Raw genomic sequence first — 26,682 nt, 5'->3', positions numbered from 1 at the left:
ACCCACAGTGATTATAGGTTGGACTGTCACCTTTAAACCCACAGTGATTATAGGTTGGAATGTCACCTTTAAACCCACAGTGATTATAGGTTGGACTGTCACCTTTAAACCCACAGTGATTATAGATTGGACTGTCACCTTTAAACCCACAGTGATTATAGGTTGGACTGTCACCTTTAAACCCACAGTGATTATAGGTTGGACTGTCACCTTTAAACCCACAGTGATTATAGGTTGGACTGTCACCTTTAAACCCACAGTGATTATAGGTTGGACTGTCACCTTTAAACCCACAGTGATTATAGATTGGACTGTCACCTTTAAACCCACAGTGATTATAGGTTGGACTGTCACCTTTAAACCCACAGTGATTATAGGTTGCACTGTCACCTTTAAACCCACAGTGATTATAGATTGCACTGTCACCTTTAAACCCACAATGATTATAGATTGGACTGTCACCTTTTAACCCACAGTGATTATAGGTTGGACTGTCACCTTTAAACCCACAGTGATTATAGGTTGGACTGTCACCTTTAAGTCCACAGTGATTATAGATTGGACTGTCACCTTTAAGTCCACAGTGATTATAAAGTGAACTGTCCCTTTAAGCCCTATATAACAGGTAGTAGAGACTCCTAGCTTATAGCCTTATGTAGATGTGTTATAGTCTGATATAGCCTGTCGTAGTCTGTTATAGTCTATTATAGTCTGTCATAGTGTGTTATAACCTGTTATAACCTGTTATAGTGTGTTATTACCTGTTATAAGCTGTTACAGCCTGTTATAGTCTATTATAGTCTGTCATAGTGTATTATAACCTATTATAGTCTGTTATTGTGTGTTATAACCTGTTATAAGCTGTTATAGTATGTTATAGTAGGTCATCATTGTAAATAAGAATTTGTTCTTAACTGACTTGCTGAGTTAAATAAAGATTTACAATAATAATAATAATAATAATAAAACATTCTTACATAGCAGGAACAGTTCCTGCATCCGTCTGTCCATCCCTCGTCCTCCCTGTACAGCTCTCCATTCATACTGCAGCTCCTCTCACAGTAACAGCCATCCAAACCCTGCATCTTCTCCTCCGCACGCGACAGCTGCACACACACCAAGACACAGATACAGAGTTAGTGTGTGTGTGTGTGTGTGTGGGGGGTCAATAGCCCGTTGTTACAGTCTGCTTTTTAACTAATTATTTATTCAACAACCCAGTGTTGCAGGACAAGGGAACCAGAGCCCAGTAAACCACATGGTGACAGAGATGTTCCATGTGCTGTAGTAAAGAACAGTAAATGGATGTTCCCTCACTTACCGTCTGTGTGAATAATTCATACACTTATGCCTTGAACACTGACAGAACATCAGGCGGTGGTGTACACGGCTGAGCAGCTGTCCACAGCTACACCATTACGCTACACTACTGTATATATATATATACACCATTACGCTACACTACTGTATATATATATATACACCATTACGCTACACTACTGTATATATATATATACACCATTACGCTACACTACTGTATATATATATATACACCATTACGCTACACTACTGTATGTATATATATACACCATTACGCTACACTACTGTACCGTACATTACACAAAGTAGGAGTTGTAAGAAAAGCTAGCATGTCGACCAGAGAGACACAACAGAGGGTGAATCTCAATCATCTACAAGAGGTCTCCTCTCCTCTCCTCTCCTCCTCCTCCTCTCCTCCTCCTCTCCTCCCTCTCCTCCCTCCTCCTCTCTCCTCCTCCTCTCCTCTCCTCTCCTCTCCTCTCCCTTCAAATCAATGCAGATTGAAAGAAGACAAGGAGAGGAAACCACTGTAGACGATTGAGGCACCCATTGTCGTATGCCATAGTACCTTGCTGGAGGTCTTGGCTAAGACATCCTGCAGCTCCATGATCTTCTGCACCAGCCCATGGAAGTCATTGCAGGTGGGGCAAGCTGAAACAGAGGTAAGTCATGGTAATGTAATGTTGGCATGATAGTTCCATTGTCAATGTCCATGTAACTGTACTGGCAAGCATATTAGAGCTATACTGTAAATGCATGTGTAGCCTTTTGTGGGCATCTCATTTTAGATGCAGAGTTTCCAGACTTTTATAGTGGCTGTACAATAATGTACATGTCAGCATGGTAACTCATCATGTTAACTTCAGTTCCCAGACTTTTATAGTGGCTGTACAATAATGTACATGTCAGCATGTTACCTTCAGAGTTTCCAGACTTTTATAGGTACTAAATGAAACTGTTCTCTTACTGCGGTTGAGGTCTGGACACTGGGAGATGTAGCCTTGAGGCATGACGACCAGCTGAACATCCTGCATTATACCCTGTAGAGACAGTGAGAGACGGGAGGAGGAAGAGAAAGGGAGAAGGGGAGAGAGGGAGAGAAAGGGAGAAGGGGAGAGAGGGAGAGAAAGGGAGAAGGGGAGAGAGGGAGAGAAAGGAGAAGGGGAGAGGGGAGAGAAAGGGAGAAGGGGAGGGGGGAGAGAAAGGGAGGGGAGAGGGGAGAGAAAGGGAGAAGGGGAGAGGGGGAGAGAAAGGGAGAAGGGGAGAGAGGGAGAGGGAGAAGGGGAGAGGGGAGAGAAAGGGAGAAGGGGAGAGAGGGAAAGGGAGAAGGGGAGAGAGGGAGAGAAAGGGAGAGGGGGGGGAGAGAAAGGAGAAGGGGAGAGGGGAGAGAAAGGGAGAAGGGAGAGAGGGAGAGAAAGGAGAAGGGGAGGGGGAGAGAAAGGGAGAAGGGGAGAGAGGGAGAGAAAGGGGAAGGGGAGAGGGGAGAGAAAGGGAGAAGGGGAGAGAGGGAGAGAAAGGGAGAAGGGGAGGGGGAGAGGGAACGGGAGAAAGGGGAGAAGGGGAGAGAGGGAGAGAAAGGGAGAAGGGAGAGAGGGAGAGAAAGGGAGGGGAGAGAGGGGAGAAGGGGAGAGGGGAGAGAAAGGAGAAGGGGGGGGAGAGAAAGGAGAGGGGAGAAAGGGAGAAGGGGAGAGGGGAGAGAAAGGAGAAGGGGAGAGGGGAGAGAAAGGGAGGGGAGAGGGGAGAGAAAGGGAAGGGGAGAGAGGGAGAGAAAGGGAGAAGGGGAGGGGGGAGAGAAAGCAAGAACGGGAGAGGGGGAGAGAAAGGGAGAAGGGGAGAGGGGGAGAGAAAGGGAGAAGGGGAGAGGGGGAGAGAAAGGGAGAAGGGGAGAGGGGGAGAGAAAGGGAGAAGGGGAGAGGGGGAGAGAAAGGGAGAAGGGGAGAGGGGGCGAGAAAGGGAGAAGGGGAGAGGGGGAGAGAAAGGGAGAAGGGGAGAGAGGGAGAGAAAGGGAGAAGGGGAGAGAGGGAGAGAAAGGGAGAAGGGGAGAGAGTTTGAGGCAGAATAACAGAGAGAGAAAGGGAGGAGAGAGAGAGAGAGGTTGAGACAGAATAACAGAGAGGGAGGAGAGAGAGAGGTTTAGACAGAATAACAGAGAGAGAAAGGGAGGAGAGAGAGAGGTTTAGACAGAATAACAGAGAGAGAGGGAGGAGAGAGAGAGGTTTAGACAGAATAACACAGAGAGAGGGGGGAGAGAGAGAGGTTTAGACAGAATAACAGAGAGAAAGGGAGAAGAGAGAGAGAGAGAGAGTGGGAGAGGTTGACCTCAGATCATATCTATGCAGGATGAGTTAGCCTAGCTGAGCTCTATGAGTGTGACGTCAGAACCAGCTACCTGACAGTTGGAATCACTAGAAGCTGATGACACAGAGGTACAGAACCAGCTACCTGACAGTTGGAATCACTAGAAGCTGATGAGACAGAGGTACAGAACCAGCTACCTGACAGTTAGAATCACTAGAAGCTGATGAGACAGAGGTACAGAACCAGCTACCTGACAGTTAGAATCACTAGAAGCTGATGAGACAGATGTTTCAGAACCAGCTACCTGGCAGTTGGAATCACTAGAAGCTGATGAGACAGGGGTACAGAACCAGCTACCTGACAGTTAGAATCACTAGAACCTGATGAGACAGAGGTACAGAACCAGCTACCTGACAGTTAGAATCACTAGAAGCTGATGAGAATCACCAGCTAGGCAGTTGGAATCACTAGCTGATGAGACAGAGGTACAGCACCAGCTACCTGGCAGTTGGAATCACTAGAAGCTGATGAGACAGAGGTACAGAACCAGCTACCTGACAGTTAGAATCACTAGAAGCTGATGAGACAGAGGTACAGAACCAGCTACCTGACAGTTAGAATCACTAGAAGCTGATGAGACAGATGTACAGAACCAGCTACCTGGCAGTTAGAATCACTAGAAGCTGATGAGACAGAGGTACAGAACCAGCTACCTGACAGTTAGAATCACTAGAAGCTGATGAGACAGGGGTACAGAACCAGCTACCTGACAGTTAGAATCACTAGAAGCTGATGAGACAGATGTTTCAGAACCAGCTGTGTTTTGGAGATGACGGATCCACTGTTTTGAAGCTGATGTGATGAAAGGCTTTGTGTGTCACACCCTGATCTGTTTCTCCTGTCTTTGTGGTTGTCGCCACCCCCCTTCAGGCGTCGCCAATCTTCCTCATTATCCCCAGTGTATTTATACCTGTGTTCTCTGTTTATCTGTTGCCAGTTTGTTTTGTTTTGTGAAGCCTACCAGCATTTTTCCCCGTGCCCCTCTCTGTCTCTAGTGCCTGTTTTCCCAGTTTTTGACGAGTCTGCCTGCCCTGAGCCTGCCTGCTATTCTGTACCTTGTCACACCACCCTGGACTACTGACCTCTGCCCTGAGCCTGCCTGCTGTTCTGTACCTTGTCACACCACCCTGGACTACTGACCTCTGCCCTGAGCCTGCCTGCTGTTCTGTACCTTGTCACACCACCCTGGACTACTGACCTCTGCCCTGAGCCTGCCTGCTATTCTGTACCTTTCAGACTGCTCTGGACTACTGACCTCTGCCCTGAGCCTGCCTGCTGTTCTGTACCTTGTCACACCACCCTGGATTACTGACCTCTGCCCCGAGCCTGCCTGCTGTTCTGTACCTTGTCACATCACCCTGGAATACTGACATTTGACCTGAGCCTGCCTGCTATTCTGTACCTTGTCACACCACCTTGGATTACTGACCTCTGCCTAATCCAATTGAAGGCATGTATCAAATTCTTGCTTGTAGTGAAACTCCCCAAATCATATCCATCCGTTATACTAATCTAACTCAATGGTTGTGTGGTCATAGATTGATTTCAGCAGTTTTGATTGGGACAGCGCCATCGCGTTGCTTGAGACGTGTCAAGGGCCTAGCCGCCGAAAGTAGCTGAGGGTGCTGAGGGTGCGCTCCCCCTGTCGACAAAACATAATCATCAACTCGATTTTGACAAACAGGATATATTCTGTCATTCGTTGGAGGTCATCTAGCAAGTTTAGCAACGTTGGTCATTTGACTTGTGTTTGACTGCCGTTAGAAAGTGTTTCTGATCTGACAACACTACAGCCTACTTGTGGTGCGCTCTGTGCGTCGTGAGACAGCCTAGGCCTACTGCTGAAATGCGCTGAATTATTTGAGGAACATGATAACGCTCGGAATTTATGGATGAGCTGTTTCACAATTACAACAATGTCATTGGCGACTCTATCATGTCTGAAAATGTGTTTCACTTCCTGTGAAACCTTTACATGGTGACGCAGCCAAGCCGGCAAGGTGGCGCAGCGACAATCTTATTTGGGGAGAACCCTGGCATAGTGACGCAGCCAAGCCGGCAAGGTGGCGCAGCAACAATCTTATTTGGAGAGAACCCTGGCATAGTGACGCAGCCAAGCCGGCAAGGTGGCGCAGCGACAATCTTATTTGGGGAAAACCCTGGCATAGTGACGCAGCCAAGCCGGCAAGGTGGCGCAGCGTCAATCTTATTTGGGGAGAACCCTGGCATAGTGACGCAGCCAAGCCGGCAAGGTGGCGCAGCGACAATCTTATTTGGGGAGAACCCTGGCATAGTGACGCAGCCAAGCCGGCAAGGTGGCGCAGCGACAATCTTATTTGGGGAGAACCCTGGCATAGTGACGCAGCCAAGCCGGCAAGGTGGCGCAGCGACAATCTTATTTGGGGAGAACCCTGGCATAGTGACGCAGCCAAGCCGGCAAGGTGGCGCAGCGACAATCTTCTTTGGGGAGAACCCTGGCATAGTGACGCAGCCAAGCCGGCAAGGTGGCGCAGCGACAATCTTATTTGGGGAGAACCCTGGCATAGTGACGCAGCCAAGCCGGCAAGGTGGCGCAGCGACAATCTTATATGGGGAAAACCCTGGCATAGTGACGCAGCCAAGCCGGCAAGGTGGCGCAGCATCAATCTTATTTGGGGAGAACCCTGGCATAGTGACGCAGCCAAGCCGGCAAGGTGGCGCAGCGACAATCTTATTTGGGGAGAACCCTGGCATAGTGACGCAGCCAAGCCGGCAAGGTGGCGCAGCGACAATCTTATTTGGGGAGAACCCTGGCATAGTGACGCAGCCAAGCCGGCAAGGTGGCGCAGCGACAATCTTATTTGGGGAGAACCCTGGCATAGTGACGCAGCCAAGCCGGCAAGGTGGCGCAGCGACAATCTTATTTGGGGAGAACCCTGGCATAGTGACGCAGCCAAGCCGGCAAGGTGGCGCAGCGACAATCTTATTTGGGGAGAACCCTGGCATAGTGACGCAGCCAAGCCGGCAAGGTGGCGCAGCGACAATCTTCTTTGGGGAGAACCCTGGCATAGTGACGCAGCCAAGCCGGCAAGGTGGCGCAGCGACAATCTTATTTGGGGAGAACCCTGGCATAGTGACGCAGCCAAGCCGGCAAGGTGGCGCAGCGACAATCTTATATGGGGAGAACCCTGGCATAGTGACGCAGCCAAGCCGGCAAGGTGGCGCAGCGTCAATCTTATTTGGGGAGAACCCTGGCATAGTGACGCAGCCAAGCCGGCAAGGTGGCGCAGCGACAATCTTATTTGGGAGAACCCTGGCATAGTGACGCAGCCAAGCCGGCAAGGTGGCGCAGCGACAATCTTATTTGGGGAGAACCCTGGCATAGTGACGCAGCCAAGCCGGCAAGGTGGCGCAGCGACAATCTTATTTGGGGAGAACCCTGGCATAGTGACGCAGCCAAGCCGGCAAGGTGGCGCAGCGACAATCTTATTTGGGGAGAACCCTGGCATAGTGACGCAGCCAAGCCGGCAAGGTGGCGCAGCGACAATCTTATTTGGGGAGAACCCTGGCATAGTGACGCAGCCAAGCCGGCAAGGTGGCGCAGCGACAATCTTATTTGGGGAGAACCCTGGCATAGTGACGCAGCCAAGCCGGCAAGGTGGCGCAGCGACAATCTTATTTGGGGAGAACCCTGGCATAGTGACGCAGCCAAGCCGGCAAGGTGGCGCAGCGACAATCTTATTTGGGGAGAACCCTGGCATAGTGACGCAGCCAAGCCGGCAAGGTGGCGCAGCGTCAATCTTATTTGGGGAGAACCCTGGCATAGTGACGCAGCCAAGCCGGCAAGGTGGCGCAGCGACAATCTTATTTGGGGAGAACCCTGGCATAGTGACGCAGCCAAGCCGGCAAGGTGGCGCAGCGTCAATCTTATTTGGGGAGAACCCTGGCATAGTGACGCAGCCAAGCCGGCAAGGTGGCGCAGCGACAATCTTATTTGGGGAGAACCCTGGCATAGTGACGCAGCCAAGCCGGCAAGGTGGCGCAGCGACAATCTTATTTGGGAGAACCCTGGCATAGTGACGCAGCCAAGCCGGCAAGGTGGCGCAGCGACAATCTTATTTGGGAGAACCCTGGCATAGTGACGCAGCCAAGCCGGCAAGGTGGCGCAGCGACAATCTTATTTGGGGAGAACCCTGGCATAGTGACGCAGCCAAGCCGGCAAGGTGGCGCAGCGACAATCTTATTTGGGGAGAACCCTGGCATAGTGACGCAGCCAAGCCGGCAAGGTGGCGCAGCGACAATCTTATTTGGGGAGAACCCTGGCATAGTGACGCAGCCAAGCCGGCAAGGTGGCGCAGCAACAATCTTATTTGGGGAGAACCCTGGCATAGTGACCGTATCTTGATTTTAAACTCTTTCAATGGGCACTTCCAATGTTTGCAGTATTTCCCAGGACACTCTGGATACATTATTCTCGGTATTGAAACTTAGTAGATTTTCAGGAAAATATAAATCCCTACAACATACCTTGAAGTATCCATGGGCCTGGTTCCTCTGTCCGAGCCAGATGGTGGTGTCAGAGGGAATGTCCATAGACGGATTCTCTATCACCCTCTCATAGATCCTAGAGGACAAGAGGAATACAAGGAGATACTATACTGTTTATACACAGAACATACTGGAGGATATAATACTGTTTATACACAGAACTTACTGGAGGATAGAATACTGTTTATACACAGAACATAATGGAGGATAGAATACTGTTTATACACAGAACATACTGGAGGACAGAATACTGTTTATACACAGAACATACTGGAGGATAGAATACTGTTTATACACAGAACATACTGGAGGATAGAATACTGTTTATACACAGAACATACTGGAGGATAGAATACTGTTTATACACAGAACATACTGGAGGATAGAATACTGTTTATACACAGAACATACTGGAGGACAGAATACTGTTTATACACAGAACATACTGGAGGACAGAATACTGTTTATACACAGAACATACTGGAGGATAGAATACTGTTTATACACAGAACATACTGGAGGATAGAATACTGTTCATACACAGAACATACTGGAGGATAGAATACTGTTTATACACAGAACATACTGGAGGATAGAATACTGTTTATACACAGAACATACTGGAGGATAGAATACTGTTCATACACAGAACATACTGGAGGATAGAATACTGTTTATACACAGAACATACTGGAGGATAGAATACTGTTTATACACATAACATACTGGGGGATAGAATACTGTTTTTACACAGAACATAATGAACAGTTACTCATTCAAATAGATGACACAGTGTTTGCATTTTACATTCCATTAGGAAAAATGTTTCCAGCCCTGCTTTAGGAGACACAACAGCAGTACTACACAGGGCCGTAGTTCTTCACTCCCAGCCCTGCTTTAGGAGACACAACGGCAGTACTACCCAGGGCCGTAGTTCTTCACTCCCAGCCCTGCTTTAGGAGACACAACAGCAGTACTACCCAGGGCCGTAGTTCTTCACTCCCAGCCCTGCTTTAGGAGACACAACGGCAGTACTACCCAGGGCCGTAGTTCTTCACTCCCAGCCCTGCTTTAGGAGACACAACGGCAGTACTACACAGGGCCGTAGTTCTTCACTCCCAGCCCTGCTTTAGGAGACACAACAGCAGTACTACACAGGGCCGTAGTTCTTCACTCCCAGCCCTGCTATAGGAGACACAACAGCAGTACTACCCAGGGCCGTAGGCCCTGCTTTAGACACAACAGCAGTACTACCCAGGGCCGTAGTTCTTCACTCCCAGCCCTGCTTTAGGAGACACAACAGCAGTACTACCCAGGGCCGTAGTTCTTCACTCCCAGCCCTGCTTTAGGAGACACAACAGCAGTACTACACAGGGCCGTAGTTCTTCACTCCCAGCCCTGCTTTAGGAGACACAACAGCAGTACTACCCAGGGCCGTAGTTCTTCACTCCCAGCCCTGCTTTAGGAGACACAACAGCAGTACTACACAGGGCCGTAGTTCTTCACTCCCAGCCCTGCTTTAGGAGACACAACGGCAGTACTACCCAGGGCCGTAGTTCTTCACTCCCAGCCCTGCTTTAGGAGACACAACAGCAGTACTACCCAGGGCCGTAGTTCTTCACTCCCAGCCCTGCTCACGTTCAGCCTTCCACAATAACACCTGCTTCACCAGATCATCAAGACTTGGATGATAGGTTTATTAGCTGGCTCAGGTGTTATAGTGCTGGGTTGTTACACCAATCCCGCTCACCATTGGCATCCCTAACACTTCCAACACCCCGACAGCGTCATGGTGCAAATAATACGCAGCATCCTCTGGATCGGTGTGCAACAAAAGTTCAACATTCACCTTCTGCTACCGTTTCTGTCACGTCGTCTACAGTTTGACCCAGACCACACAGAACACACTGCAGCTGCCTCTGCAATGCAAGGCAAACGCAGCGTTTCATTGGAAATGAATGTCTTTCTGGTGTACCAAAACGCAGTGACGCTGTCGGTGTGTTCCAAGCGTAAAGCACTGGTACCCTAAAGGTATTCTCACTCCCTCCATTCACGACAACCCTTTCTGCTCTCTCTGTGTCTCTCAATTCAATTCATGTGCTTTATTGGCATGCCAAAGCAAGGTAAGTACACTACCATTCAAAAGCTTGGGATCACTTAGAAATGTCCTTGTTTTTGAAAGAAAATCATTTTTCCGTCAATTAAAATAACATCAAATTGATCAGAAATATAGTGTAGACATTGTTAATGTTGTGAATGACTATTGTAGCTGGAAACGGCTGATTTTCAATGGAATATCTACATAGGTGTACAGAGGTTGATCATCAGCAATCATCACTCCTGTGTTCCAATGGCACGTTGTGTTAGCTAATCCAAGTTTATCAGTGCCAACACTCACCTGTTACAGTCGACGTGCAGCACCACGTGGGAGACACTGACGGCCACAGACAGCTTGTGCCAACGGTCGTCTGCCAGGGAGTAGGGGAACCCCTCAGTGTGTTGCCGCTGGTCCCTGGTACGGTAGTGGAGACGGATCTCATTACGCTGCCCACTGCTCTCCAACTCCAGATACCTGGATAACAGACACACTCAATCTATTAGTATTTGTTAGAATGGCTGATGCCTGAGAGGTAATTAATTGCTGTAGGTTTTGCCTTTTGAAACTACTGTTTCTGTGGTACAACGTGACATCATTCAGAGCACTAAAATGTGGGACTGGAAAGCTGCAGGGAAAAAGCTGCAGACACATAAATCAAGTAAATCAACAGTAGTTGCATTGCTCTTAAACCTGCAGGGACTGCAGGGACTACAGGGACTACAGGGACTACAGGGACTGCAGGGACTACAGGGACTACAGGGACTACAGGGACTACAGGGACTACAGGGACTACAGGGACTACAGGGACTACAGGGACTACAGGGACTACAGGGACTACAGGGACTGCAGGGACTACAGGGACTACAGGGACTACAGGGACTGCAGGGACTACAGGGACTACAGGGACTGCAGGGACTACAGGGACTACAGGGACTACAGGGACTGACAGGGACTACAGGGACTACAGGGACTACAGGGACTACAGGGACTACAGGGACTACAGGGACTACAGGGACTACAGGGACTACAGGGACTACAGGGACTACAGGGACTACAGGGACTACAGGGACTACAGGGACTACAGGGACTACAGGGACTGACAGGGACTACATGGACTACAGGGACTACAGGGACTGCAGGGACTACAGGGACTGCAGGGACTGCAGGGACTACAGGGACTACAGGGACTACAGGGACTACAGGGACTACAGGGACTGCAGGGACTACAGGGACTACAGGGACTACAGGGACTACAGGGACTACAGGGACTGACAGGGACTACAGGGACTACAGGACTACAGGGACTGCAGGGACTGCAGGGACTACAGGGACTACATGGACTACAGGGACTACAGGGACTACATAGACTACAGGGACGACAGGGACTACAGGGACTACAGGGACTGCAGGGACTACAGGGACTACAGGGACTACAGGGACTGCAGGGACTACAGGGACTACAGGGACTGCAGGGACTACAGGGACTACATAGACTACAGGGACTACAGGGACTACAGGGACTACAGGGACTGCAGGGACTACAGGGACTACAGGGACTACAGGGACTGCAGGGACTACAGGGACTACATAGACTACAGGACTGCAGGGACTACAGGGACTACAGGGACTGCAGGAACTACAGGGACTACAGGGACTACAGGGACTGCAGGGACTACAGGGACTACATAGACTACAGGGACTGCAGGGACTACAGGGACTACAGGGACTACAGGGACTACATAGACTACAGGGACTACAGGGACTACAGGGACTAAAGGGACTACAGGGACTACAGGGACTAAAGGGACTACAGGGACTACAGGGACTACAGTTGAAAACACTTCCAAGAAAGAATTCCTCAATTACAGAGGAGAGTTCACAGAGGAGTTTACAGTGGAGTTTACGGAGGAGAGTTTACAGAGGAGATTACAGAGAAGTTTACAGAGAAGTTTACAGAGGAGTTTACAGAGGAAATTACAGAGAAGTTTACAGAGGAGTTTACAGAGGAGTTTACAGAGTAGTTTACGGAGGAGTTTACGGAGGAGATTACAGAGGAGATTACAGAGACGTTTACAGAGGAGTTTACAGTGGAGTTTACAGAGGAGTTTACAGAGGAGATTACAGAGAAGTTTACAGAGGAGTTTGCAGAGGAGTTTACAGAGGAGTTTACAGAGGCGTTTACGGAGAAAATTACAGAGGAGAATTTACAGAGGAGTTTACAGAGGAGTTTACAGAGAAGATTACAGAGACGTTTACAGAGGAGATTACGGAGGAGATTACAGAGAAGTTTACAGAGGAGTTTACAGAGGAGTTTACAGAGAAGTTTACAGAGAAGTTTACAGAGGAGTTTACAGAGGAGTTTACAGAGAAGTTTACAGGGGAGTTTACAGAGGAGTTTACAGAGAAGTTTACAGAGGAGTTTACAGAGGAGTTTACAGAGAAGTTTACAGAGGAGTTTACAGAGGAGTTTACAGGGTAGTTTACAGAGGAGATTACAGAGAAGTTTACAGAGGAGTTTACAGAGGAGTTTACAGAGGAGTTTACAGAGTAGTTTACAGAGGAGTTTACAGAGAAGTTTACAGAGGAGATTACAGAGAAGTTTACAGAGGAGTTTACAGATGAGTTTACAGAGGAGTTTACAGAGTAGTTTACAGATGAGTTTAAGGAGGAGATTACAGAGGAGAGTTTACAGAGGAGTTTTACGCAGGAGTTTACAATTAAGTTTACAGAGGAGAGTTTACAGAGGAGATTACAGAGAAGTTTACAGAGAAGTTTACAGAGGAGTTTACAGAGGAGTTTACAGAGGAAATTACAGAGAAGTTTACAGAGGAGTTTACAGAGGAGTTTACAGAGGAGTTTACAGAGGAGATTACAGAGATGTTTACAGAGGAGTTTACGGAGGAGATTACAGAGAAGTTTACAGAGTAGTTTACAGAGGAGTTTACAGAGAAGTTTACAGAGGAGTTTACAGTTGAGTTTGCGGAGGAGTTTACAAAGGAGATTACAGAGAAGTTTACAGAGGAGTTTACGGAGGAGATTACAGAAAAGTTTACAGAGGAGTTTACAGAGGAGTTTACAGACGAGTTTACAGACGAGTTTACAGACGAGTAGTCAACTCTCTGATTAGAACAACCAGCCTCTGATTAGAACACCCAGCCAGAGTATTAATCTCTCTGATTAGAACACCCAGCCAGAGTATTCATCTCTCTGATTAGAACACCCAGCCAGAGTATTCATCACTCTGATTAGAACACCCAGCCAGAGTATTCATCTCTCTGATTAGAACACCCAGCCAGAGTATTCCTCTCTCTGATTAGAACACCCAGCCAGAGTATTCATCTCTGATTAGAACACCCAGCCAGAGTATTCATCTCTCTGATTAGAACACCCAGCCAGAGTATTCATCTCTCTGATTAGAACACCCAGCCAGAGTATTCATCTCTCTGATTAGAACACCCAGCCAGAGTATTCATCTCTCTGATTAGAACACCATCTCTCTGCCAACACCCAGTATTCATCTCTCTGATTAGAACACCCAGCCAGAGTATTCATCTCTCTGATTAGAACACCCAGCCAGAGTATTCATCTCTCTGATTAGAACACCCAGCCAGAGTATTCATCTCTCTGATTAGAACACCCAGCCAGAGTATTCATCTCTCTGATTAGAACACCCAGCCAGAGTATTCATCTCTCTGATTAGAACACCCAGCCAGAGTATTCATCTCTCTGATTAGAACACCCAGCCAGAGTATTCATCTCTCTGATTAGAACACCCAGCCAGAGTATTCATCTCTCTGATTAGAACACCCAGCCAGAGTATTCATCTCTCTGATTAGAACACCCAGCCAGAGTATTCATCTCTCTGATTAGAACACCGAGCCAGAGTATTCATCTCTCTGATTAGAACACCCAGCCAGAGTATTCATCTCTCTGATTAGAACACCCAGCCAGAGTATTCATCTCTCTGATTAGAACACCCAGCCAGAGTATTCATCTCTCTGATTAGAACACCCAGCCAGAGTATTCATCTCTCTGATTAGAACACCCAGCCAGAGTATTCATCTCTCTGATTAGAACACCCAGCCAGAGTATTCATCTCTCTGATTAGAACACCCAGCCAGAGTATTCATCTCTCTGATTAGAACACCCAGCCAGAGTATTCATCTCTCTGATTAGAACACCCAGCCAGAGTATTCATCTCTCTGATTAGAACACCCAGCCAGAGTATTCATCTCTCTGATTAGAACACCCAGCCAGAGTATTCATCTCTCTGATTAGAACACCCAGCCAGAGTATTCATCTCTCTGATTAGAACACCCAGCCAGAGTATTCATCTCTCTGATTAGAACACCCAGCCAGAGTATTCATCTCTCTGATTAGAACACCCAGCCAGAGTATTCATCTCTCTGATTAGAACACCCAGCCAGAGTATTCATCTCTCTGATTAGAACACCCAGCCAGAGTATTCATCTCTCTGATTAGAACACCCAGCCAGAGTATTCATCTCTCTGATTAGAACACCCAGCCAGAGTATTCATCTCTCTGATTAGAACACCTAGCCAGAGTATTCATCTCTCTGATTAGAGCACCCAGACAGAGTATTCATCTCTCTGGTCACTCTCTCTCTCTCTCTCTCAGACTGCTAGAGCTAAAAAAGCACTGATCCATGAGATAAAGGAAGATGACAGGTTGACTGTGACCTTAGAGGCCATGTCATCAATACTGTGTCTGTGGGGAGAAAATGTCACAGGTCTTTCTCCAACACTGACGACAGACAATGAATCATTCGAGATATGTGTCTGTCTGTTTACCCATCTGCAGAAAGGAGTGGGAGTATGGAGGGATGGATTGATGGAGGGATGGATTGATGGGATAGATTGAAGACATTACATAAATGATTGGAAGGAAAAAATAATTGGATAGATCGATACAGTGGGGTGAAAAAGTATTTAGTCAGCCACCAATTGTGCAAGTTCTCCCACTTAAAAAAGACGAGAGAGGCCTGTAATTTTCATCATAGGTACACTTCAACTATGCCAGACAAAATGAGAGAAAAAAATCCAGAAAATCACATTGTAGGATTTTTAAGGAATTTATTTGCAAATTATGGTGGAAAATAAGTATTTGGTCAATAACAAAAGTTTCTCAATACTTTGTTATATACCCTTTGTTGGCAATGACAAAGGTCAAACGTTTTCTGTAAGTCTTCACAAGGTTTTCACACTGTTGCTGGTATTTTGGCCCATTCCTCCATGCAGATCTCCTCTAGAGCAGTGATGTTTTGGGGCTGTTGCTGGGCAACACGGACTTTCAACTCCCTCCAAAGATTTTCTATGGGGTTGAGATCTGGAGAATGGCTAGGCCACTCCAGGACCTTGAAATGCTTCTTACAAAGCCACTCCTTCATGGCCCGGGCGGTGTGTTTGGGATCATTGTCATGCTGAAAGACCCAGCCACGTTTCATCTTCAATGCCCTTGCTGATGGAAGGAGGTTTTCACTAAAAATCTCATGATACATGGCCCCATTCATTCTTTCCTTTACACGGATCAGTCGTCCTGGTCCCTTTGCAGAAAAACAGCCCCAAAGCATGATGTTCTTTGGATGCAACTCGGCATTCTTTGTCCTCCAAACACGACGAGTTGAGTTTTTACCAAAAAGTTATATTTTGGTTTCATCTGACCATATGACATTCTCCCAATCTTCTTCTGGATCATCCAAATGCTCTCTAGCAAACGCCAGACGGGCCTGGACATGTACTGGCTTAAGCAGGGGGACACGTCTGGCACTGCAGGATTTGAGTCCCTGGCGGCGTAGTGTGTTACTGATGGTAGGCTTTGTTACTTTGGTCCCAGCTCTCTGCAGGTCATTCACTAGGTCCTGCAGGTCATTTTTGCTCACCGTTCTTGTGATCATTTTGACCCCACGGGGTGAGATCTTGCGTGGAGCCCCAGATCGAGGGAGATTATCAGTAGTCTTGTATGTCTTCCATTTCCTAATAATTGCTTCCACAGTTGATTTCTTCAAACCAAGCTGCTTACCTATTGCAGATTCAGTCTTCCCAGCCTGGTGCAGGTCTACAATTTTGTTTCTGGTGTCCTTTGACAGCTCTTTGGTCTTGGCCATAGTTGAGTTTGGAGTGTGACTGTTTGAGGTTGTGGACAGGTGTCTTTTATACTGATAACAAGTTCCAACAGGTGCCATTAATACAGGTAAAGAGTGGAGAACAGAGGAGCCTCTTAAAGAAGAAGTTACAGGTATGTGAGAGCCAGAAATCTTGCTTGTTTGTAGGTGACCAAATACTTATTTTCCACCCTGATTTGCAAATAAATTCATTAAAAATCCTACAATGTGATTTTCTGGATTTTGTTTCTTGCACAATTGGTGGCTGACTAAATAATTTTTTTGATAGATAGATAGATAGATAGATAGATAGATAGATAGATAGATAGATAGATAGATAGATAGATAGATAGATAGATAGATAGATAGATAGATGTAGGGGCGGAGGGATAGAGGAATGGATGGATGAAGGGATAGATTGAAGCCATTTACAAGAAGGACAGAGGAAAATCAGAAGGATAGAGGGATGGAATGCTTCCACTGAAGAAAGGACAAGCTGATTTGCTCTGCTTCTCCCAAATGATTTATTTTCCACATTTAAGATTAAAGAGAATGAAAAAATCGATATAAAGCTGTCCTTGGAGGTAGGAACAATGAAAACGGGGATAAATCATAATCTGACTGTTTAACCTAATATGGACTGTCTTCAAAACAACAACATAGCCTTGGCAGTGAAGTGTTAATACTACTAATAATACTCATGACCTCATGAAATCCATGCCCAAATCCCACACCATAAAAACAATGGCAGGCTGAACTTTATAAAATGACACTTGGGAAATCTTGACAGATGGTACACAGTCTGATCTGTATGACTGGTTGGTGTAGGTCAGCATTGTACTGCCGTGACCCGAGGCCCGGACCTTTCAGCTTCTTGCCTCTTTATTACAGGATCCACATATGGAGTCCAGTGGTGGTTGGTGGCAACTTACATGGGGAGGACTGGCTCATAGTAATGGCTCATAGTTATGGCTGGAACGGAATTAATGGAATCGTAACGGAATTCAACCAGGGTCCTCTATAGTGTCTGACTGGACTTCAACCAGGGTCCTCTATAGTCTCTGACTGGACTTCAACCAGGGTCCTCTATAGTATCTGACTGGACTTCAACCAGGGTCCTCTATAGTCTCTGACTGGACTTCAACCAGGGTCCTCTATAGTCTCTGACTGGACTTCAACCAGGGTCCTCTATAGTGTCTGACTGGACTTCAACCAGGGTCCTCTATAGTCTCTGACTGGACTTCAACCAGGGTCCTCTATAGTGTCTGACTGGACTTCAACCAGGGTCCTCTATAGTGTCTGACTGGACTTCAACCAGGGTCCTCTATAGTCTCTGACTGGACTTCAACCAGGGTCCTCTATAGTGTCTGACTGGACTTCAACCAGGGTCCTCTATAGTCTCTGACTGGACTTCAACCAGGGTCCTCTATAGTGTCTGACTGGACTTCAACCAGGGTCCTCTATAGTCTCTGACTGGACTTCAACCAGGGTCCTCTATAGTGTCTGACTGGACTTCAACCAGGGTCCTCTATAGTCTCTGACTGGACTTCAACCAGGGTCCTCTATAGTGTCTGACTGGACTTCAACCAGGGTCCTCTATAGTCTCTGACTGGACTTCAACCAGGGTCCTCTATAGTGTCTGACTGGACTTCAACCAGGGTCCTCTATAGTCTCTGACTGGACTTCAACCAGGGTCCTCTATAGTGTCTGACTGGACTTCAACCAGGGTCCTCTATAGTCTCTGACTGGACTTCAACCAGGGTCCTCTATAGTGTCTGACTGGACTTCAACCAGGGTCCTCTATAGTCTCTGACTGGACTTCAACCAGGGCCCTCTATAGTGTCTGACTGGACTTCAACCAGGGTCCTCTATAGTGTCTGACTGGACTTCAACCAGGGTCCTCTATAATGTCTCTGACTGGACTTCAACCAGGGTCCTCTATAGTCTCTGACTGGACTTCAACCAGGGTCCTCTATAGTGTCTCTGACTGGACTTCAACCAGGGTCCTCTATAGTGTCTGACTGGACTTCAACCAGGGTCCTCTATAGTGTCTTTGACTGGACTTCAACCAGTCAGAGACCAGTCAGACACACGTTCTTACCTCCATTACATAACAGCACACAAAGTCAAGATGTGTGTCTTACCTGTGTTCTGCATAATGTAGGAGAGGACTGTGTCTTACCTGTGTTCTGCATAATGTAGGAGAGGACTGTGTCTTACCTGTGCTCTGCATGGTGTATGGATAGGACTGTGTCTTACCTGTGCTCTGCATAGTGTATGAAGACGACTGTGTCTTACCTGTGTTCTGCATAGTGTATGAAGAGGACTGTGTCTTACCTGTGCTCTGCATAGTGTATGAAGAGGACTGTGTCTTACCTGTGTTCTGCATAGTGTATGGAGAGGACTGTGTCTTACCTGTGTTCTGCATAGTGTATGGAGAGGACTGTGTCTTACCTGTGTTCTGCATAGTGTACGGAGAGCAGGACTCCAGAGTTGAGTCTCTCCTGCTTCAGAGTGGCCAGCACAGTGAACTCTGTCTTGTCTCTCAGCTTCTGGAGCATCACCTCTGCTACATCCTCCTTCACCCTCACGTTCCTCCATGAGTCTGAGGAGAGAGAGAGAGAGAGAGAGAGAGAGAGAGAGAGAAAGAAAGAAAGAGAGAAAGAGAGAAAGAGAGAGAGCAAGCAGAGGCAGAGAGAGAGAAAGCAGAGAGAGAAAAGGCAGAGAGAGAAAGCAGAGAGAGAGAAAGATCTCTGAATCTTAGTGTTGTTGGCCACAATTGAACATCAAGCGCTGTAGTTCAAACAGGTGCTAATATTAGAGTTGAGCTGTAAATGTAACGGCTGTGGGTACTGGAGGAGAGATTTAGGACACACTGCATTATGTAATACAGGTTATCCAACACAATATAGTACCAGTCAAAAGTTTGGACAAGCCTACTCATTCAAGGGTTGTAAGTAACAACAACAACAACAACAACAAATCCAAGGACATATACATATCTGATGTTGGCAGAAAGCTTCAATTCTTGTTAAACAAATCAAAATATATTTTATATTTGAGATTCTTCAAAGTATCCACACTTTGCCTTGATGACAGCTTTGCACACTCTTGCCATTCTCTCAACCAGCTTCACCTGGAATACTTTTTAAACAGTCTTGAAGGAGTTCACACATATGCTGAGCATTTGTTGGCTGCTTTTCCTTCACTCCACACTCCAACCCATCCCCAAACCATCTTAATTGGGTAGAGGCTGGGTGATTGTGGAGGCCAGATCATCTGATGCAGCACTGCATCACTCTCCTTGGTCAGATAGTCTTTACACAGCCTGGAGGTGTGTTGGTTCATTGTCCTGTTGAAAAACAAATGATAGTCCCACTAAGACCAAACAAGATAGGATGGCATTCGCTGCAGAATACGGTGGTAGCCATGCTGGTGAAGTGTGCCTTGAATTCTAAATAAATAACAGACAGGGTCAACAGCAAACACTGCGGTTGGAACCAAAACTCTCCAATTTGGACTCCTCAGACCAAAGGACAGATTTTCCACCGGTCTAATGTCCATTGCTCGTGTTTCTCGGCCAAAGCAAGTCTCTTCTTCTTAGTGGTGCACTTTAGTAGTGGTTTCTTTGCATGAAGGACTGATTTACGCAGTCTCCTTTGAACAGTTGATGTTGACATGTGTCTTGAACTCTGTGAGGCATTTATTTGAGCTGCAATGAGGCATGTAACTCAAATGAACCTATCCTCTGCAGCAGAGGTACCTCTGGGTCTTCCTTTCCTGTGGCGGTCCTCATGAGAGACAGTTTCATCATAGCGCTTGATGTTTTTTTGCGACGGCACTCGAAGAAATGTTCAAAGTTCTTGACCTGTTCCGGTTTGACGGACCTTCATGTCTTAAAGTAATGATGGACTGTCGTTTCTCTTTGCTTATTTGAGCTGTTCTTGCCATAATATGGACTTGGTCTTTTACCTAGTAGGGTTGTCTTCTGTATACCCCCCTACCTTGTCACAACACAACTGATTGGCTCAAACGCATTAAGGAAAGAAATGCCACAAATGAACTTTTAACAAGGCACACCTCATAATTTAAATACATTTTTTATTTTTATGTAACCTTTTTTTTTTAACTAGGCAAGATAGTTAAGAACAGATGGTACAGAAAATGCTACTGGATAGATTGTCCTTCAGTCTCAGTTTCTGATAGAGGAGGAGACAGCAAACACAATCACTCACAGGGACAGAGATGTTATACTGTATGTTTCTGAGACAGCAAACACAATCACTCACAGGGACAGAGATGTTATACTGTATGTTTCTGAGACAGCAAACACAATCACTCACAGGGACAGAGATGTTATACTGTATGTTTCTGAGACTGAACCCATCATCACTCACAGGGACAGAGATGTTATACTGTATGTTTCTGAGACTGAACCTATCATCACTCACAGGGACAGAGATGTTATACTGTATGTTTCTGAGACTGAACCCATCATCACTCACAGGGACAGAGATGTTATACTGTATGTTTCTGAGACTGAACCCATCATCACTCACAGGGACAGAGATGTTAAACTGTATGTTTCTGAGACTGAACCTATCATCACTCACAGGGACAGAGATGTTATACTGTATGTTTCTGAGACTGAACCCATCATCACTCACAGGGACAGAGATGTTATACTGTATGTTTCTGAGACTGAAAACCATCATCACTCACAGGGACAGAGATGTTATACTGTATGTTTCTGAGACTGAACCTATCATCACTCACAGGGACAGAGATGTTATACTGTATGTTTCTGAGACTAGAACCTATCATCACTCACAGGGAACCAGACTGAACCTATCATCACTCACAGGACAGAGATGTTATACACTCACAGGGACAGAGATGTTAAACTGTATGTTTCTGAGACTGAACCTATCATCACTCACAGGGACAGAGATGTTAAACTGTATGTTTCTGAGACTGAACCTATCATCACTCACAGGGACAGAGATGTTATACTGTATGTTTCTGAGACTGAACCCATCATCACTCACAGGGACAGAGATGTTATACTGTATGTTTCTGAGACTGAACCTATCATCACTCACAGGGACAGAGATGTTAAACTGTATGTTTCTGAGACTGAACCTATCATCACTCACAGGGACAGAGATGTTAAACTGTATGTTTCTGAGACTGAACCTATCATCACTCACAGGGACAGAGATGTTAAACTGTATGTTTCTGAGACTGAACCTATCATCACTCACAGGGACAGAGATGTTAAACTGTATGTTTCTGAGACTGAACCTATCATCACTCACAGGGACAGAGATGTTAAACTGTATGTTTCTGAGACTGAACCTATCATCACTCACAGGGACAGAGATGTTATACTGTATGTTTCTGAGACTAGAACCACCATCACTCACAGGGACAGAGATGTTGTACTGTATGTCCCCAGTTTTAGAGCTGTGGTTATATTGGTTAAATAGTGTCATGTACAATCATTTAACGTTGATGAGTAAGGTCACATGGTTGCTACCCTTTGAGCGGGCTCTCATGTCAATAAACCATCTGTTCGACCTTCTATCCTGTACTCTGTTGTGTTCCATATTGAAAAGGAACAGAACCCTGCTCCCTTTAACCGCGGATACCACACCTTCCTTCCAGTGTCTCTACACAGAGAGTGAGAGAAGGGATTGGAACCACGGGAGCACCCTGATCTCTGGCTGTCTTTTGTTCTCCCTCGGCCGAACCTATCTCTCCATCCTTCCAACCCTCTATCCTCAACTCACCTCCCTCTATCCTCTCCTCAGACATCTACGCTCCTTTAATGGAACCATCGATAAGAGATGAAGGGAGTGTGTGTGTGTGTGTGTGTGTGTGTGTGTGTGTGTGTGTGTGTGTGTGTGTGTGTGTGTGTGTGTGTGTGTGTGTGTGTGTGTGTGTGTGTGTGTGTGTGTGTGTGTGTGTGTGCGTGCGTGCGTGCGTGCGTGCGTGCGTGCGTGCGTGCGTGTGTGTGTGTGATGCATGCAGGGAGCCGTGACACGATTCAACCGCTTCACACTGACACCAGCTACATGGTCTTGTACGGCATAAACACAGCATCTACAGCTGGTGAGAACAGAGGCTCAACATACCTGGGGAGAAAACAATGTGGTCTGTGCAGTGCATTCGCAAAGTATTCAGACCCCTTCACTTTTTACACATTTTGTTACTTTACAACCTTATTCTAAAATTGATTAAATAGTTTTTTTCCCCTTCTCATCTACACACAATATTCCATAACGACAAAGCAAAAACAGGTTTCTAGAAATGTCGGCAAATGTATAAAAAATAAAAAACTGAAATATCACATTTACATAAGGATTCAGACCCTTTACTCAGTACTTTGTTGAAGCACCTATGGCAGTGATTACAGCCTTGAGTCTTTTTGGGTATGACGCTACAAGCTTTGCACACCTGTATTTGGGGAGTTTCTTTCATTCTTCTCTGCAGAGCCTCTCAAGCTCTGTCAGGTTGGAGGTGGGAGCGTCGCCATCTCTCCAGAGATGTTCGATCGGGTTCAGGTCTGGGCTCTGGCTGTGCCACTCAAGGACATTCAGAGACTTGTCCCGAAACCACACCTGAGTTGTCTTGGCTGTGTGCTTAGGATCGTTGTCCTGTTGGAAGGTGAACCTTCACCCCAGTCTGAGGTCCTGAGTGCTCTACAGCAGGTTTTCACTCTGTACTTTGCTCGGTTCGTCTTTATCTCGATCCTGACTAGTCTCCCAGTCCATACCGCTGAAAAACATCCCCACAGCATGAAACTGCCACCACCATGCTTCACCGTAGGGATGGTGCCAGGTTTCCTCAAGATGTGACGCTCAGCATTCAGGTCAAAGAGTTCAATCTTGGTTTCATCAGACCAGAGAATCTTGCTTCTCATTGTCTGAGAGTCTTTAGGTGCCTCCAAGCAGGCTGTCATGTACCTTTTACTGAGGAGTAGCTTCCATCTGGCCACTCTACCATAAAGGCCTGATTGGTGGAGTGCTGCAGAGATTGTTGTCCTTCTGGAATGTTCTCCCATCATCACACAGGAACTCTGGATCTCTGTCAGAGTGATCATCGGGTTCTCCCTGACCAAGGCCATTCTCCCCAGACTGCTCTGTTTGGCCGAGCGGCCAGCTCTAGGAAGAGTCTTGGTGGTTCCAAACTTCTTTCATTTAAGAATGATGGAGGCCACTGTGTTCTTGGGGACCTTCAATGCTGCAGAAATGTTTTGATACCCTTCTCCAGATCTGTGCCTCGACACAATCCTGTCTCAGAGTTCTACGGACAATTCCTTTGATCTCATGGCTGGGATTTGCTCTGACCTGCGCTGTCAACTGTGGGACCTTATACAGACAGGTGTGTGTCTTTCCAAATCATGTCCAATCAATTGAATTTACCACAGTTGGACTCCAATGAAATTGTAGAAACATCTCAAGGATGATCAATGGAACAGGATCCACCCGAGCTCAATTTCGAGTCTCATAGCAAAGGGTCTGAATACTTATGTAAATGAGTTATTTCTGTTTTTTTAAATGTCTAAAAACCTGTTTCGCTTTGTTATTATTAGGTATCATGTATAGATAGATATTTTATTTAATCAATTTTAGTATAAGGCTGTAACGTAACAAAATGTGGGAAAAGTCAAGGGGTCTGAATACTTTCCAAATGCACTGTATGTCCCATACATACAGTATATACTACCATAGATACAGCATTTACTGCCATAGATACAGCATTTACTGCCATAGATACAGCATTTACTGCCATAGATACAGCATTTACTACCATAGATACAGCATTTACTGCCATAGATACAGCATTTACTGCCATAGATACAGCATTTACTACCATAGATACAGCATTTACTGCCATAGATACAGCATTTACTGCCATAGATACAGCATTTACTACCATAGATACAGTATTTACTACCATAGATACAGTATTTACTACCATAGATACAGTATTTACTACCATAGATACAGCATTTACTGCCATAGATACAGCATTTACTGCCATAGATACAGCATTTACTACCATAGATACAGTATTTACTACCATAGATACCGTTTTTACTACCATAGATACAGTATTTACTACCATAGATACAGTATTTACTACCATAGATACAGTATTTACTACCATAGATACAGTATTTACTACCATAGATACAGTATTTACTACCATAGATACAGTATTTACTACCATAGATACAGTATTTACTACCATAGATACAGCATTTACTACCATAGATACAGTATTTACTACCATAGATACAGTATTTACTACCATAGATACAGTATATACTACCATAAATACCATTTACTTACTTTACTACCATAGATACATTATTTACTACCATAGATACAGTATTTACTACCATAGATACAGTATTTACTACCATAGATACAGTATTTACTACCATAGATACAGTATTTACTACCATAGATACAGTATTTACTACCATAGATACAGCATTTACTACCATAGATACAGTTTTTACTACCATAGATACAGTATTAGATACAGTACTACCATATAGATACTACCATAGATACAGTATTTACTACCATAGATACAGTATTTACTACCATAGATACAGTATTTACTACCATAGATACAGCATTTACTGCCATAGATACAGTATATACTACCATAAATACAGTTTTTACTACCATAGATACAGTATTTACTACCATAGATACAGTATTTACTAACATAGATACAGTATTTACTACCATAGATACCGTTTTTACTACCATAGATACAGCATTTACTACCATAGATACCGTTTTTACTACCATAGATACAGCATTTACTACCATAGATACCGTTTTTACTACCATAGATACAGTATTTACTACCATAGATACAGTATTTACTACCATACATACAGTATATACTACCATAGATACAGTATTTACTACCATAGATACAGTATTTACTACCATAGATACAGCATTTACTACCATAGATACAGTATTTACTACCATAGATACAGTATTTACTACCATAGATATATATACCATAGATACAGTATACTACCATAGATACAGTATGTACTACCATAGATACAGTATGTACTACAATAGGTACAGTATGTACTACCATAGATACAGTATTTATACCATAGATACAGTATATACTACCATAGATACAGTATGTACTACCATAGATACAGTATATACTACCATAGATACCGTTTTTACTACCATAGATACAGTATTTACTACCATAGATACAGTATAACTACCATAGATACAGTATGTACTACCATATATATATAGATATATAGTATATACTACCATAGATACAGTATGTACTACCATAGATACAGTATGTACTACCATAGATACTATAATAGGTACAGTATAGTACTATTTACTACCATAGATACAGTATTTACTACCATAGATACAGTATATACTACCATAGATACCGTTTTTACTACCATAGATACAGTATTTACTACCATAGATACAGTATTTACTACCATAGATACAGTATATACTACCATAAATACAGTATGTACTACCATATATATATATATATATATATATATATATATATATATATAGTATATACTACCATAGATACAGTATGTACTACAATAGGTACAGTATGTACTACCATTTTAAGTACTTGGGGAAATGGCCCTACAGTTGATTATGATATTGTCATTTGTTTTAAACTCAACATTTAGATGATTGTAGTGGTGTGTGTGTGTGGGGGGGGGGGGGTTCTCTACAGCAGCACACAGTGGGCTAACAAGTGACCATTCTTATTGAGGAACAACATCTATTCTCTCTCTGTCCAACCCCCCTCCCCTCTCTCTCCATCTATCATCAGAAAGGAAGACAGAAAGAACAGAGAGAGAGAACGAGGGAAAAGCCTATCCTCATGCTCCCTGTCTATAACAGTATCTGTTCAACAGCCAGCTGTCTGTCTTTAATTGACAAGTGTCCATATGGACTGGTTGGGTGGTGATGTCATAAGGACCACGATCTCACAACGGTCACAGTTAACACTCTCTAACATACAGTAGAAGTAGACACAATGGGGGCTCTTCCCCCAAAAGAATTCAAGGCATTCAATATTTCAATAAACAAAATCACAGAAGACAATGCAATTCAACCAATTAGACATGACAAGGTGGGACACTGACTCAAGCTGAATAAATGTGGATTAGTTGATTGAAAATAAACAGAAGGTCCTTCAGATGTGCATC

The 26,682-nt window shown here is 45.3% G+C and overlaps 1 protein-coding gene across 1 annotated transcript in view; it reads right to left on the bottom strand.

Moving 5' to 3' along the window:
* The window catches only part of LOC127919694 (protein NEL-like), a gene marked incomplete at its 3' end in the record, with an annotated part of 96,653 nt that overhangs the window by 54,366 nt on the left and 15,605 nt on the right, over positions 1-26,682 (bottom strand). The window contains exons 3-8 of the mRNA XM_052503475.1: positions 18,879-19,029; positions 10,604-10,777; positions 8,185-8,281; positions 2,288-2,360; positions 1,889-1,971; positions 978-1,106 (exon numbers count right to left, since the gene is read on the bottom strand). Coding sequence (XP_052359435.1) covers positions 978-1,106; positions 1,889-1,971; positions 2,288-2,360; positions 8,185-8,281; positions 10,604-10,777; positions 18,879-19,029 — 707 coding nt within the window. The remainder of the gene's footprint in view (positions 1-977; positions 1,107-1,888; positions 1,972-2,287; positions 2,361-8,184; positions 8,282-10,603; positions 10,778-18,878; positions 19,030-26,682) is intronic.

The sequence above is a fragment of the Oncorhynchus keta genome, unplaced genomic scaffold (assembly GCF_023373465.1).
Source record: "Oncorhynchus keta strain PuntledgeMale-10-30-2019 unplaced genomic scaffold, Oket_V2 Un_contig_17384_pilon_pilon, whole genome shotgun sequence".
Lineage (NCBI taxonomy): Eukaryota > Metazoa > Chordata > Actinopteri > Salmoniformes > Salmonidae > Oncorhynchus > Oncorhynchus keta.
This window is presented reverse-complemented; position numbering and strand designations above follow the sequence as displayed.